The sequence below is a fragment of the Salvelinus sp. IW2-2015 genome, linkage group LG15 (genome assembly GCF_002910315.2).
Source record: "Salvelinus sp. IW2-2015 linkage group LG15, ASM291031v2, whole genome shotgun sequence".
Classification (NCBI taxonomy): domain Eukaryota; kingdom Metazoa; phylum Chordata; class Actinopteri; order Salmoniformes; family Salmonidae; genus Salvelinus; species Salvelinus sp. IW2-2015.
This window is the reverse complement of record NC_036855.1, coordinates 39148993-39163380: the sequence shown is the minus strand read 5'-3', so window position 1 is coordinate 39163380 and position 14388 is coordinate 39148993. Positions and strand designations below refer to the sequence as shown.

At 40.4% G+C, this 14388-nt stretch overlaps 1 protein-coding gene across 1 annotated transcript in view; it reads left to right on the top strand.

Moving 5' to 3' along the window:
• The window catches only part of lrrc74b (leucine rich repeat containing 74B), an 18689-nt gene extending 5089 nt beyond the window's left edge, over window positions 1–13600 (top strand). Inside the window, exons 6-12 of the mRNA XM_070447129.1 lie at window positions 3297–3335; window positions 10347–10456; window positions 10858–10973; window positions 11249–11327; window positions 11567–11662; window positions 11798–11914; window positions 12109–13600. Of these exons, the coding sequence (XP_070303230.1) occupies window positions 3297–3335; window positions 10347–10456; window positions 10858–10973; window positions 11249–11327; window positions 11567–11662; window positions 11798–11914 (557 nt within the window). The 3' untranslated portion in view covers window positions 12109–13600. The remainder of the gene's footprint in view (window positions 1–3296; window positions 3336–10346; window positions 10457–10857; window positions 10974–11248; window positions 11328–11566; window positions 11663–11797; window positions 11915–12108) is intronic.
• Window positions 13601–14388: the final 788 nt, after the last annotated feature.

The following is a 14388-nucleotide window of genomic DNA, read 5'->3' as shown; positions in this document are numbered from 1 at the left end:
GCTCTCTTACTCTACTCTTGACTGTCCACATCTGTAGCCTCTCACTAGTTGCACTCTTAATTAATCACAAATTTTCAAAAGGTTTCCGGCACTCGTCTTCCTACACCCTTCCTTCAATCTCCATTTTGGCTATCTCTTTCCATACGCTTAGAACATCGATTCTTTTTACAGTCCGTTGTCTGTACAACCCCCCTCTTATCTAACCTCATGGATATACTCCTATCTCACTATCTCAAAATATGCTATATCTACCTGGAACGCGCCCTCACGCTCTCAAGTCTGCACTCTCCCTAGAACCCAAAAGGTTTCCTTTATGGTCTCTATTCCTAAAGGGGACAGCAGATATTTAATCTCTCTTGAGCCGTTTCTGAAAGCAACCTATCTAGACCTAGCATTAGTTGGTGGTGAACCCCACTACTCCTCTCTAAAAATCTCTGTCTCGTCTAATCATCGTTGTATCTCTCGGTCTCTTCCGTTCAATTTCTTCTCTCTGGCAAACAGTTTCCGATAAAACAGTGGACCATAGGTACGAGTGATGTGACATAGGCATAAAAAGCTAAGACCTATTTTCTCAAGTTTCAACTCCATCTCTTCTCGTCTATGATATTCGCCAAGTCATGTCTGCATTTTTAGATCCTCTCTCGAAGCCTGTCTCCCAGCCTCTAGGAAAAGCCACTCGCTCACCCGATTGGATTGCGCCTGGCGGAAGCCTGGACTACCAGTCACCTCTCTCCTTGGTGTGGATGTAGATCCGGGTGGTGCGCCATAAGGTCAGGTGCAATCGTCCGGCTGGGTCGATCGTCCTGAATGCTATCTATAGCATCGTTCAGTTCTCACCTGTCCTAATGCGCTTCTCGTCCTCTGCACGCTTTTCTCTCGGCTAGTCGCATCTCTTCCTCCTTCTCTCTCACCCTCTTAAGCTACATCATACTCTTCACGCCACTCTGTGTTTGAGCACCTCTCCTTACACGTGCCTCTCTCTCACCTCCCTCATCTGGGCTCTTGCTGCGCATACGATAACTACAAACTAAACTTACTACTTATAGACCCTTTTATTCCTACTTTCTAGCAGCCTCCAGCCATATGGTTTCCTTTATCCCAATCACCTATGGTTTTGTTATCTCTTTCTTCTCACTTATCAGGTTAGCTTTTTTTCTGGGTTAGTCACTATATTACATTAAATTTAACTACAACTATTTTTTATTGTTTATGGTGAGGTAGAGAGAGTGGGTGGAGAGAGAGAGAGAGAGAGAGAGAGGAAGAGAGAAGAGAGAGGAGAAGAGAGGGGGAGAGAGAGAGAGGCAGAGAGAGAGGAGAGAGAGAGAGAGAGGAGAGGAGATGAAGAAGCGAACAGGAGAGAGAGAGAGAGGGAGATGGGTTGCTTGTGAGGGTCGAGGTAGAGAGTGTAGTTGAGAGGAGAGTTGAGATGTTTGATAGAGTTAGATATGATTAGGAGGAGATTGTTAGAAGTTTGTTTGGGTTTAGTGGTGGATAGCGGACGAGGAGGATAGTTGGGGGTAGGAGTAGAGAGAGGGAGGATGGAATTGGCTTTGGCTACACAGCGATGAGATAAAAGGTATTCGGTTTTAGCTAATTATCAGATTAAAACTAGCCAACTAGCTTAGCTAGTATAATGTTCTGGTGTCATACTGTAAGCTGAAGTCAATTGTCAGGACTACGTTATGAACTCTGCTGTGTCATTATCCTGACAGAATTATGAAGCCTTTACAACAGAATATTCAAATGAATCTTTACCTTGCCTCTGCAAAAAGCTGTGCACTTAAAACAGCACTGAAAAACCACAGTAGCAGCCATATTTTGTATCTAAATGCTAAGTAGATAATCCGTATGTTTGGATACTGTTTAACACCAAATGGTACTGATACGGCTGGCTGACTGGAGCCTGAAGCTAAGGTAAAGGTATCTTTCATATTAATCTGCACAGCCATGTACTCTCTCTTTCGCCAGGCAAAACTATAATTTCTTAGACTGTCTAATTCCCTGAACCCACGCCTCCTCCCTCCTACGCCTCCTCCTGCTTCATTAGTCTAAACCATGGAGCATCTCTTTTATTATTAAACTGTGCAACAAAAGCCTAGCGGATATGAGAGGTCCTTCAATAAAGAAGAAGGTCATTCCGGCACCCATTAGATGGGTGAGGTGTTTTCATAATAGGTACTGGTAAAAGAGGCAAAAACCACCATACAGGCACACACCTGCTCTCGAGAGCACAATCCTCCTATTTCCATTTCTAAAAAAGAGGGGGGGAAACAACAGGAGACGAAAGAAGAAGAGAAAAAGAGAAAAGAGAGAGAGAAAACAAACTAAATAGTCTTTGTGTGAAATGTGTTCTGTAGGGCACCAAAGCACTGGCGGTTTCCTTGGTAACCAACACTTCCCTCCTGAAGCTGAACCTCAGGGATAATTGCATGGAAGGGACTGGCGGGGCTGCCATGGCCGAGATGTTAAAGGAGAACTGTTACATCACAGGTGGGCACTCCACCAACTTCCAATCCGAGGCCCAGGGGACTCAAGAAGGCGGCGGTGCCACCACACCCATCGCACGCCGACCTCACTCACTGCCATCCTTGTCTGCCTCGACACCTAGGGACCTATTTTAACATTCAGTCAGTGTCTAGCTAGCAGCAAGCTCCGTACACAGTTCATGATCCAAGGGAGAAATTGTTTCACCGCTGAGTGTGTCATTAAATCCACAACCACAAATTCCAATGGTTCTAATTCAGAACTAATAAATGCATTCACAATGCCTTAATGACACTGCGATTAGAATAATAGGTTACACTGCTGCCAACGAAAGTGGAATGTGATGCTTTAAGATTGTATCTCACCTGAACAAAGATGGCAGATGACTCATTCGATTACATTAGATTTTAAAACATTGTAGCTTTGACGAGAGAACAAATTGGTTTTCAACAAATACAAATCAATTGAATAATCTTTATAATGTGGGCAGGCAGACATTACAACAGGATGAATACATGAATGACAACCTATACCATATAAGAGGATAGGACAGATACTCACAAACAACAACTAACAGCTCAACCTTCTGCTCTACTCTAACCTGTATGACCTCAGACCTCTCTGTGACCTGTGTGTCTCCTTCTCAGACAGTGGACTTGGGGGAAACAGGCTGGGGAGTGTGGTGCCCAGACCCTGTCCAGTATGCCTGCTGGAGAACACCACACTGGTCTCACTCAGCATGTCCGGGAACGAGCTGGCTGACGCGGCCGCACAACACCTGGCCAGACCCTAACCTCCAACAAAAGCTGGAGCCCTAGACCTCAGTCACACACCCATAGGAGATGCAGCAGGTAGGTGTGTGTGTGTGTGTGTGTGTGTGTGTGTGTGTGTGTGTGTGTGTGTGTGTGTGTGTGTGTGTGTGTGTGTGTGTGTGTGTGTGTGTGTGTGTGTGTGTGTGTGTGTGTGTGTGTGTGTGTGTGTGTGTGTGTGGTGTGTGGTGTGTGTGTGTGTTGTGTGTGTGTGTGTGTGTGTGTGTGTGTGTGTGTGTTGGAGACCTTAGCCACAACATGATGGGAGACACAGCAGGTACAGTAGGGTTGTAGTAGTGTGTCTATCTAACCCAAACCCTGGACTTAAGCTTCAACAAACAGTACATTAGAGGTTGAATACCCTGGGCATGAAGAGGTGACAGAGAGGGAAAGAGTTTGGGTAGGGTACCCGCCTCAGCCACAACACCATGGGAGGCACAGCATTTAATAGTTGTGTGTCTTGGATTGGGTGAGGTGGTAATTGGAGAGGAATTGTGCATTTAAGCAATAAGGTACGAGGGGGTGTGGTATATTGGCCATAAACCACAAACCCKCGAGGTGCCTATTGCTATTATAAATTGGTTACCAACGTAATTAGAGCAGTAAAAGTAAATGTTTTGTCATACCTGTGATATACGTTCTGATATACAATGGTTGTCAGCCAATCAGTATTCAGGGCTCGAACCACGCAGTTRATGATTATAATTAGAGCAGTAATGGTCTGAGATCAGAGCTTTGAGGAACACCCAACAGATGTTGTAAAAAGCATACCCAGCCATAACCTTCGTCTTAAAATGTCTCGAGACATCTTGAGACATAAAGTTGGGCTGTTTTGAGACACTTTGAAAGAGCATAACAAATTCCAATATAGGCCCTAAACAACATGACYTCTTCCTATTCTTGGATGAGGATTTTTTTTCCATTCAAGAAGTTAATTTTATTGAGGGTCTCAGAGAAATTACAGTTATTTTTCTAAAGAATACTGGATAACAACCTCCACTCTACAGTCACCTCTGGTATATTTCACAGCACTTGCATGTTAGATAAACTAATTCATGTAATCCACTATAACTCCCAACAAAAGTGAATCACTTCAATTTCAAGCTCTAAATGCCCTTATCAATCGCTCAAATGTATCAGTTTATCGCTACCCAGTGGGGCGTAGAAAACAGTTCCAGACAACTGAAATCTGTTCCAGACAACTGAAAAGACTGCAGCCAGTGTGTTTATGAAACACACAGATACACATACACACAGACACACWCTGGTGGTGACATATTGATGCAGAGCGGCTAGACACAGACACATATTTTGTAGCAGATTGTGGCATTCAAAGGTCAAGAKATCTCCTTCATTATGAGCCCACTCAATTAGGATGTGGTCGTGGATGAGATTTGTAACAAAAACCTTTACCTGACGCAGAGTAAATGACAAACCAGACTGGGGCTTCAGACAAGGCCTGAGAAATTGAATATATMTTAATATATACTTTTTTACAATACAAAAAATTATAATAATATACTTCAAATACGAGATGTATTTTTCTAGTATATCTGAAATATACTATACATATTATATAATTGCACTTCCGTACACTTATTAAAAGTGTACTTTATATTCATAGTTTTTTTTCAGTCTTTTAGTGCACTATAAATATACATTAAACTTAAACACACTCATTAAAACTGTACTTAAATTTCAAACACTTTAATTGTAATTTATTATAATAATTGAAAATACACTTTGAAAATACACACTGTTTTTAAGTTGAAGCATTGATTTTTTTTAATGAAACTTGTGAGTGATCAAGTACACTAAGTAGACAGTGCCTTGCAAAAGCATTTATACCCCTTGGATTCCTTCACATTTTACTGCGTTACAAAGTGGTGTTATTTAACTGTATTTAACTGTCATTTCTTTTGTCAACAACGAACTCAATATACTCTGCAATGTCAAAGTGGAAGTAAAATAATAAAAAATAAGATTAATACAAATGAAATAACTAAAATATATTCATTGCATAAGTATTCAGCTCCTTTGTTTAGGCAAGCCTAAATTACTGCAGGAGTCAAATTTGGCTTAACAAATCACAGAATATGTTACATGGACTCTGTGTGAAATAATAGGGGTTGACATGATTTTTTCATGACTAACCCTTCCTCTGTTCCCCATACATACAACATCTGTAAGGTCCCTCAGTCAAGTATTGAATTTCAAGCACATATTCAACTACAAAGACCAGGGAGCCTTTCGAAAGCTTCATAAAAAGGGCAGTGATTGGTAGATCGGTAACAATATCAAATCAGACATTGAATATCTCTTTWATAAGGTCAAGTTAATAATTATGCTGGGGATTATGTATTAAACGACCCAGTCACATCAAAGACAGTAGGATCTTCTGAATTGAGCTGCAGCACAGGAATGAAACTGCTCAGGGATGTTACCACGCCATTGGTGATTGTAAAACAGTTACAGAGTTCAATGGCTGTGATGGGAGAAAACTGAGGATGAATCAACAACATTGTAATGACTCCACAATGAATAACTTAAATGACAGAGTGAAAAGAAGAATACAAATATATAGAATAAAAATATTCCAAAACATACATATTGTATGTAACAAGGCACTAAAGTAATATTGCAAAAGCCTAAATGCAAAGCTTTATGTTTGGGGCAAATCCAACACAACACATCACTAAGTAACTGCCGCCTTATTTTAAAGCATGGTGGTGGCTGCATCATGGTATGGGTATGCTTGACATTGGCAAATACTTTGGCAAAGAAACGGGTTGAGCTAAGAGCAGGAGAAATCCTAGAGGAAAACCTGCTTCCGTCTGCTTTACAACAGACACTGGGAGAGGAAGTCACCTTTCAGTAGGACAATAACTCAGAACACAATCTACACTCACCAAGAAGACAGRGAATGTTCCTGAGTGGCCAACTTACAGTTTTGACTTAAATCTGATTGAACATCTATTGCAAGACTAGAAAATTGCTGTGTAGCCATGAGCACCAACATTTTACAGAGATTGAAGAATTATGAAAATAATAAAGGGCTAATATGGCACAATTCAGGTGTATAAAGCTCGTAGAGACCTACCCAAGAAGACTCACAAGACCCGCTGCCAAAGGTGTTTCTAACATGTATTGACTCAGGGGGTTGAATACTTGTGCAACGACTATATTTTAGTTATTTAATTTCTATCAATCTTAACAAAAACATTTAGAGAAATCTTCCACTTTGAGATTAACGTATTTTGTGTAGATTGTTGACCAAAAAAATACAATTAAATCCATTTTAATCCCACTTTGTAACAATAACATTTGAAGAAATCCAAGGTGTATGTGTACAGAGCAAGGGGAACCACTACTTCAAGTCTCAGAGCAAGTGACGTCACCGACTGAAAGGCTGCTAGCGCGCACCACCGCTACCTAGCTAGCCATTTCACATCGGTTACATATGAATGGTTTTGAAAGGCACTGTAGTTTCAGTGCCAATAATGAGTTTTGAAGTACTTTCTGAATTCCTGTTCAGAAGAGTGTAGAGAAAGTTGACAAAGATCGTTTATTCCACATAAGAAAACATGCACAGCTGAGGAACATGTTTCTTGAGAGTATACTTTTTCATATCTCATGAAAATATACTAATGAAAACACACTCCCCTCAATAAGACATGTGCACAATAATTTGCATATTACCCAGCATCCTTTTGCTGCTGAAGTTTTGATTTATTACATGATCTTGTTCCTCATATTTAGCTTATTTAAATGTTTTGATGCTCATTTTCAAACTGAATAATGTTGTACTTTTAATTACACCTTACATATTACATATTATATTAAAATGTAAATGTATTACCGTAATATGAACAACTAACGAGGGAAATCCCAATGGTGCACTTTCCGATTTTTTTTAAATGATCGGAATTCTGGCTCTTTTCAGGAGCTGGCTTGTTCGGCTCAGCTCACCAAAAAGAGCTAGCTCTTTTGGCTCCCGAACGTCTCCTTAAAACAATATGTTTTGTATTATTTTCCAGTTGAACAGTGTAGAACAATTCTAATTAATTTATTAAATGAACCCATACTCTACCTTAACCGCAATGTATTTAAAAAATGCATTGGTTTGTTATGAAAAACATTTGCATTTATAGTATATATTTTTCATGTATATAAACAAAGTGCATATAAATCTAACCATTCAAAACGAATACAATCTGAACAACATAATAATAGAACATTGCACCATATCAAAGAAAAATAAATAACAATGTGCAAAACTGCAGCATCCCACTTAAAACATTAAACTGGTCCCTCTTTTCGCTCTCTTCTTTAGTGCCATGTTATAACCAGCAGCACACAGCAATGCTGACCATATTTTGCTTTTATGAGAGATTTGCATTCAGAAATGCAAGCTGCCTCACTTGAGGGGCTGATGCGGTTTCTTCTCTTAGTAATTATTTGTCCCGTTTTTGAGAAGACCCTCTCGGAGGGAACAGATGTGGTCACTATTGCAGTCTCCCTGTCATGACCTTATTAGTAAGCCGTGGGTAGACAGAGGCCTTGTTCTTCCACCAGCTCAGAGGATCTGCAGACCTTTGGCTCCTCCAAATAGGATCGGACCTCCATTATGGCGTCTGCTGAGGGATTCCTTCATGCTGCATCCCCAGTTGCTCTCTCGTCAAACAGCATCCAAACAGCAGACGTTTGTGGCACGACTGCTGGTGCTTCTGCTCCATCTGATCCCTCTTCTTCCTGTTGCCCTGGTGCCTGAGCCAACTGACTGCTGGGGCTGTCCCTCCCTGCTGCTGAGGTTATTCTTTGAAGAGCCTCATCAATCGCTCTGGCATCACTGAATGCTAACTTCTTAAACCTGGGGTCAAGTGCAGCGGTTTCTGATAGCACATGGTTATATTCCATTCTGTGGAACTTTCTGTCCATTGATGAGCATAGGGTGTCCATCAACTCTGTCACATGTCCTGTGGTTACATTTGCTTCTCTCTAGCGGCTGGCTGTGATTCGCTGCAGACCCTTACACAAGGTGCATTGACAATGGTCAGGGTAGAGATGATGGCATCCTTTGACTCAAGAAACCGCTTCAACATATAAAATGTTGAATTCCACCTTGTAGTGCAGTCTTGTTTAGGCCTCAGCTCAGGTATCCCCATCTGGCGTTGTGTAGACTTTAGTTTTTCAGCACCTACTGTGCTCCTGTGGAAGTATTCCAGAGCTGCTTTCACTTTGTCCACAGTGGGCTTCATCACCTTCAGAGCATCTCTTACAATCAGGTTGATTGTGTTGGCAAGAGATGGATGATGGGTCCATTTAAATTMTCATGGCTTTGGTTATGTTAGCTGCATTGTCGCTAATACAACAGACCACTTTTCCATCTACTTGCCATTCTCTGGCCACTCTCAACAGTTCCTCTGCCAAGTTCTCTGAGGTGTCTGTCGCTGAACACAAAGCAGTCCAGAAGACAGCTAGACATCGAAAAATCTTCAATGAAGTGACATGTAACCAACATGTAAGAAGTGGTTACCCTTGATGTCCAGCAGTCAGTGGTAAGGCAAACTGCAGTAGCTTTTTGGACTCTTTCCCGCACTGAAGCCTGTGTGCTCTCGTARAGTTGTGGAATAAGTGATTTTGAAAGGGTTTTCCTGCTTGAAATTGTGTACATTGGATTTAGACTATTGCTATAATTTCTTAAACCTCCACAACCTCCACAACCGAAAATGATTGGAAATCGGTGGCAATCATTTTAGCCAATGCAATATCAATTTGGCCTTGTTTTGGCATAAACTGGTCCATAGAAGACTGCGTTACTGTGGGTCGCGGAGTAGGCCTACTTGACTGAGTGGATACTTCTCCACGTGTGGAGGTGCTGGCTCCACCACTATCACTAGGAGGCCCGCTAGTTTCTCGAAGCTCCGCTACAGTTAGCTTCACAGTTGGGTGCACAGTTCGCCGGTGTAGGCTGTGCGTAGAACCGTCTTTATATGAGATTTTGTTTCGGCAAATTCTACACTGTGCTCTAACATTGTCTACATTATTAAAATGCATCCAAATGCTACTGTGCTTRRGACWAATTTTATAGCTGTTGTTTTRACAAGTGTCCATCCTCTCTCTCCTCGGCTGCTAAGTGTGTGACTATGAGTGAGTTGGCTCAGCCATTCGCGAAAGACCCATCACTAATTTGTAGCTATGGCCACAACTGCTTCAATCAAGGTAACCTTTACYTGACTAATTACAATAGCTGATGTGGTTAATAAGTGGAAGTGTAGTTACAAAAGAATACTTGAAATACATTATAAATACACTTTTTATGTAAAGAAAATACAGGAATTCTAATTCAAATACCATTTTAGTATAATTCTAATTCTTGAGAAATATACCTATAATGTTTTTTCCACATGGGAAGTGTCTTCCAAGTGTGGGTGGAGGGGGTAGTGTGTGTGTTCGTATTATCTTCACTGTCTCTTCTAAAAGGATCAGTGTGTATTAGTTTTGAATCATACACTCATATCAGACACTTAGTACTCTTCCCATCACTGATTTAATAAATTATATATCATTTTCTCATACTTTGTGATTGTTGTCATAGGAACACCCGTCTTGAATATTGACCCATGATGATTAACAGTGTCATTGAAGATATACTGACATTTTATTCGTTTTTCTTGACTGTTATTGCCTTTCCACAGAGCAAAATTAAGTAAATAGAGAGCCATCACTGTCTATAACAGTGAATTAATTATATGTGTTGAAAGGAGATATGATCATTGTGATAGAAATGCATTACTCCTCAATGAGGATAATCCACTCTCTTGGGGTTCATCTCCGTTTAAAGTGGCAATCCTCTCCTTCTCTCCTTTCCTTCATATACACTGACAGAAAAGAAAGGTGGACAGGTGAAAGCAAAATCCTGGTAGGTGTAGGGATCCACCATATTGCTTCCAGGTGACAAGAAGAGGAGACAAGTGGGACACATAAAACTGAGGAGGCCATTGAGGAGGCCACTTAAGACTATTGAGACACAGCTTATTTTTCTCTCATCAGGTCAGGTCCTGGGACATGCTATCGCTGAGAACACAGGGCTGAAATCATTGAGTCTGGCCTGGAACTGTATACGCGGGAAAGGAGCGGTGGCTTTGGCTAAAGGCCTTGGGGTAAATCATATAACATAGCGTACATGTTATGAAATCTAGGTCTAGTACATAGATAGGTATCTGTTGATTTCAGGCGGCTTTGCAGTAATATGCCTAGTCCTCACTTTGTGAATGCCTGAGGCTAACACAAGACGTAATAACCTTTATAATAGATCAATTCAACCCATTTATACAGTATGATATTTGATAAAACTTTGCTTTTCATCTATTAATCTCTTGTGGACAGACGTACAAGCTCTGGCGCTAGATTTTGGTTCTGGGTTGCCGAGATAACATCTACAGTATCTGATCTTGTTCAAATGATTTCATGAAACTCTAAATGAGCTCAGTTTAATCAGATATTCTGTTCCGGAGTACTGTAGAATGGTTTGTAATAATACCATTCACTTGTAATGTCCCAGGCCAACATATTCCTCAGAACACTGGATCTGTCTTACAACGGCCTGGGTAAGGATGGAGCCGTAGCTTTAGGAGAGGCTCTCAAAGACAACAACACTCTAGAGGACCTCAATATAAGGTACAAAGGTTTTTGCCTGTATTTGCTTGTTATGATTATACACTTTTCTCATTTAACATTAAAAGTTATTAAACAGATGGTCCTAATATAGGCAGCAGGGTATGGCGTAAAGCTTTTTACTTTGACGGATGACTACCTGTTGAAATTTGCTTGCAAAACTTTCTACAAGATAACTGCTATCATATCAAAATGTAAAGACGTCCTTTGAAAGGCAACAGTTTTATATTGCTTGCCTCACACCCCCAACACTTATTGTTTTTTTATATCTCCCACAGTAACAATCGAATACCCCCTGAAGGTGCGATCCGCTTCACCATGGGCCTGAAAGTAAACAAGACAATAAAAAAACTKAATGTAAGTCAGAAAAGAGATTGGCTGTAGTATGGAAAGCAGTGGGGAATATGCGTGAGGGAGAAGTTGGTAAAAGTGGGATAAAATGGCTCATCWCTATATTTTTCAAGATAAACACCCAAGAAGCAGCCACAAAAACGAAGTCGTAGAAAGACAAAAAAATGATATTTGATACTATGTCTAWTAATATCTGCCAGTGTTATCTTTTGTGATTCTATGTTAATTGACCTGCCTTTGGTCAGATGGGGAGGAATCCTATACAGACTGCCGGMTGTTACGGAGTCCTGAAAGCAATCCAGGGAAACCCAGAATCAGCTATGGAGTGCCTGGACTTTTCTGTAGGTCATGGATTTTCACTTGTGTTATTTTCACTTGGATGAATGACCCTTTCACAACACACCACCTACCTATTGATGCAAAGCCACTCACCTGARAATGTGTGTCTCTGTGTCTCTGTACACTATAACCTCTAGGACATAACAGTGAATCAGGACTTTGAGGATTTGTACGTTGCCTTAACAGACATATTCCCAAACATCCGAGTCAAACATGGAGGAAGAATCGACACATTCAGAAAACCAAAGGCCTAAGTGAGAGGTTTTCCATTTGATTACTTTGCATTACCGAGCAACGACCCAAAGTCTATATTGTTTTTGCAAAGCAAAGCAGTGAAACATTACAATGGTTTGTTCTATTAAAGAGAATCACCAACCATGAAYGGAGTCTGAATGAAACAAGTTAATAAGTTGTTAGACTAATACAATTTTGTTRTTAATTTCCTTAGTGGCCTGGTTTGACCCATCAAGAGGAGATATTTTCTTCAAGACAGCAAAGTATCTGGAATATCAGATGTTTATGAAATCTAGGTGAATTGAATGCACAATGCATTGACAACCTTTCTCACCTACAGCACCAAGACAACTTGTCAATTGTATTGAAGAACTACAGTACTTGTACTTTACATCTTAGTGCTTGTGGAAATGGGTATTCATTTTTGGGAACATCATGATCTGTATAAATTATATATTGCTTTCACATCCTATCTGTACTGTGTACATTCCTATATGGTCTATGTTGGACAATGTGTACAGATAATAGTGCCTACCCACCAGACCATCACACTCATATTTTCAACCTGGACTCAGGGGTAGACTTTATATAGTAAACATAATCCTGAGCACTCCAATTAGGGTGTGAATGTTATTTGTAATTAGATAGAGAAAATCGGACCTCTCTGAAATGAAAATGGATGGCCATCCCTTCAGCTAAGTTTATTTMACCTAAACCCTCCCTGGACGCTTGAAAAATAACAAGTGACCCTCCCCTATACCCAAAAGAATAATGAAAACATAATGTGGATAGCAAAGAACATCCTTACCTCACTTCCTGGACAGACCAGAGCCTTATGCCGTTTTAGAAACTGTTCTTAGTCCTGTAAGCATTACATGGCAACGCATGGCTTGGGGGCCAGAAGATTGCGGGTTCACAGACCACTATGGACAACAGTAGGGGTGGAAAAAGTATTGAATTAATCTATCATCGTATTTCCAGGTCCGAGAGAAAAAATAGCCGTTTATAAAAATGTCATGCAATTCTGCATAATTTTACATATTAGCWAAATATTTTTTGATACCACACAAATGCCTGATTACAGGCTACGAATGGCCAGAGASCTAGGCCTATGTGTTCATCTTATCATATTCCTCCAATGCCAAATCAGTGTGTCTTATTTTCAACGAAACTCTCCCTGTTTGCAAATAATGAAATRAGAAATGTCATAAGGAATCTGAGGATGGTGGTTTCAAAAGTTAGGTCTACCTTTCCACCCCAGACAGTAGGCCWACCGACACAGAAAAAAATGTAAGCTTTAACTGCTGGCGACTCTTCTTCCTTGGCTTAACTCAACAGAGGTAACAAATGTTTTCTAAAAGCTGTCTGAGTTTAAACATCTTCTATTGTACAGAATGTAAATAGCTTAATCAATTGATAGTGACAGAATTAGATTACTTCCCAAGCAACKATGTTCTGTCTCCTCGGCTATAGAAGATTGTAGCTCAGTCTCTGAATGTCAAAGAAATTAAACAATGATATCCCCCATATGCATTGGATTCATGTTTTTCCGGTGTATTTTTCAGCTTGTTTCTAGCATAAAGCATTGCCGACCAAAGCACTGTTATTGATCTTTTTATAACATTTTTGCAAAATCTTAAGCTAACAATGTGCCTGTGCTTTTTGCATTTTCTTTAATAAAAGGTAGGCCTATGGCATACCCTCTCATACCCCGTCAATTCGAGTCCTGGTTTTAACTTAYCAGCCCGTCACTGACATGGAATTTGGGCTACTTGAAGAGTACACGGTGGGTGGAGCAATTGGCCAACAAATCTACGTATGTCAAAAAGAAAGGAAGACCAAGGCTCTCTTCATACAGTTAATTAAAATGCCTTTATTTGTATGGCATGTTCAATGGAAACAAAGATTGAAAACTCAGATGCATTTCGGCTGCATGGCCTTCGTCAATGTCCTCTTTTGAACAGCTTTTTCCAATCAACCCTGATTTGAAGACGGAGTGATTACAGAATTCATTGGACAACACCTAGTAAGCAATACTATACATATAAAAAAGTGAAATACTGTAGATATGTTATCAAAATYCAAATCAACGCTAGAAGCATCATCCCCTATAAAAGTAGTTCTAACCTTGAATATGACTGGGKAAAGTGGTAACAATAGGAGAGCCATCAATTTCATAGTACACTAGATCACAGCAAATATTGACCGCCGCAGTCTAAACATACCTGAGGGCAATAGAGCAATATGTCCACTAGATGACAGCAAAGGGGCCTCTCAKGACCCTACAAGAAAGGTGAGAAATCAATATCTTAATTTAAACCAGGGTAATTAGTGGCCTGTAGTTTTTAAATCCCAAAACGTTCCCTTTGGTCTCGCTGTTTAAGACGGCCCCCTTTTCTAATTGAGGCCGGAACATGATCAATACCCATAGCTTGTAGGGAGGCAGGGTCGCCATGGTGTAAGGACTTGTAGTACCTTGGCATAGGTTAGTCTT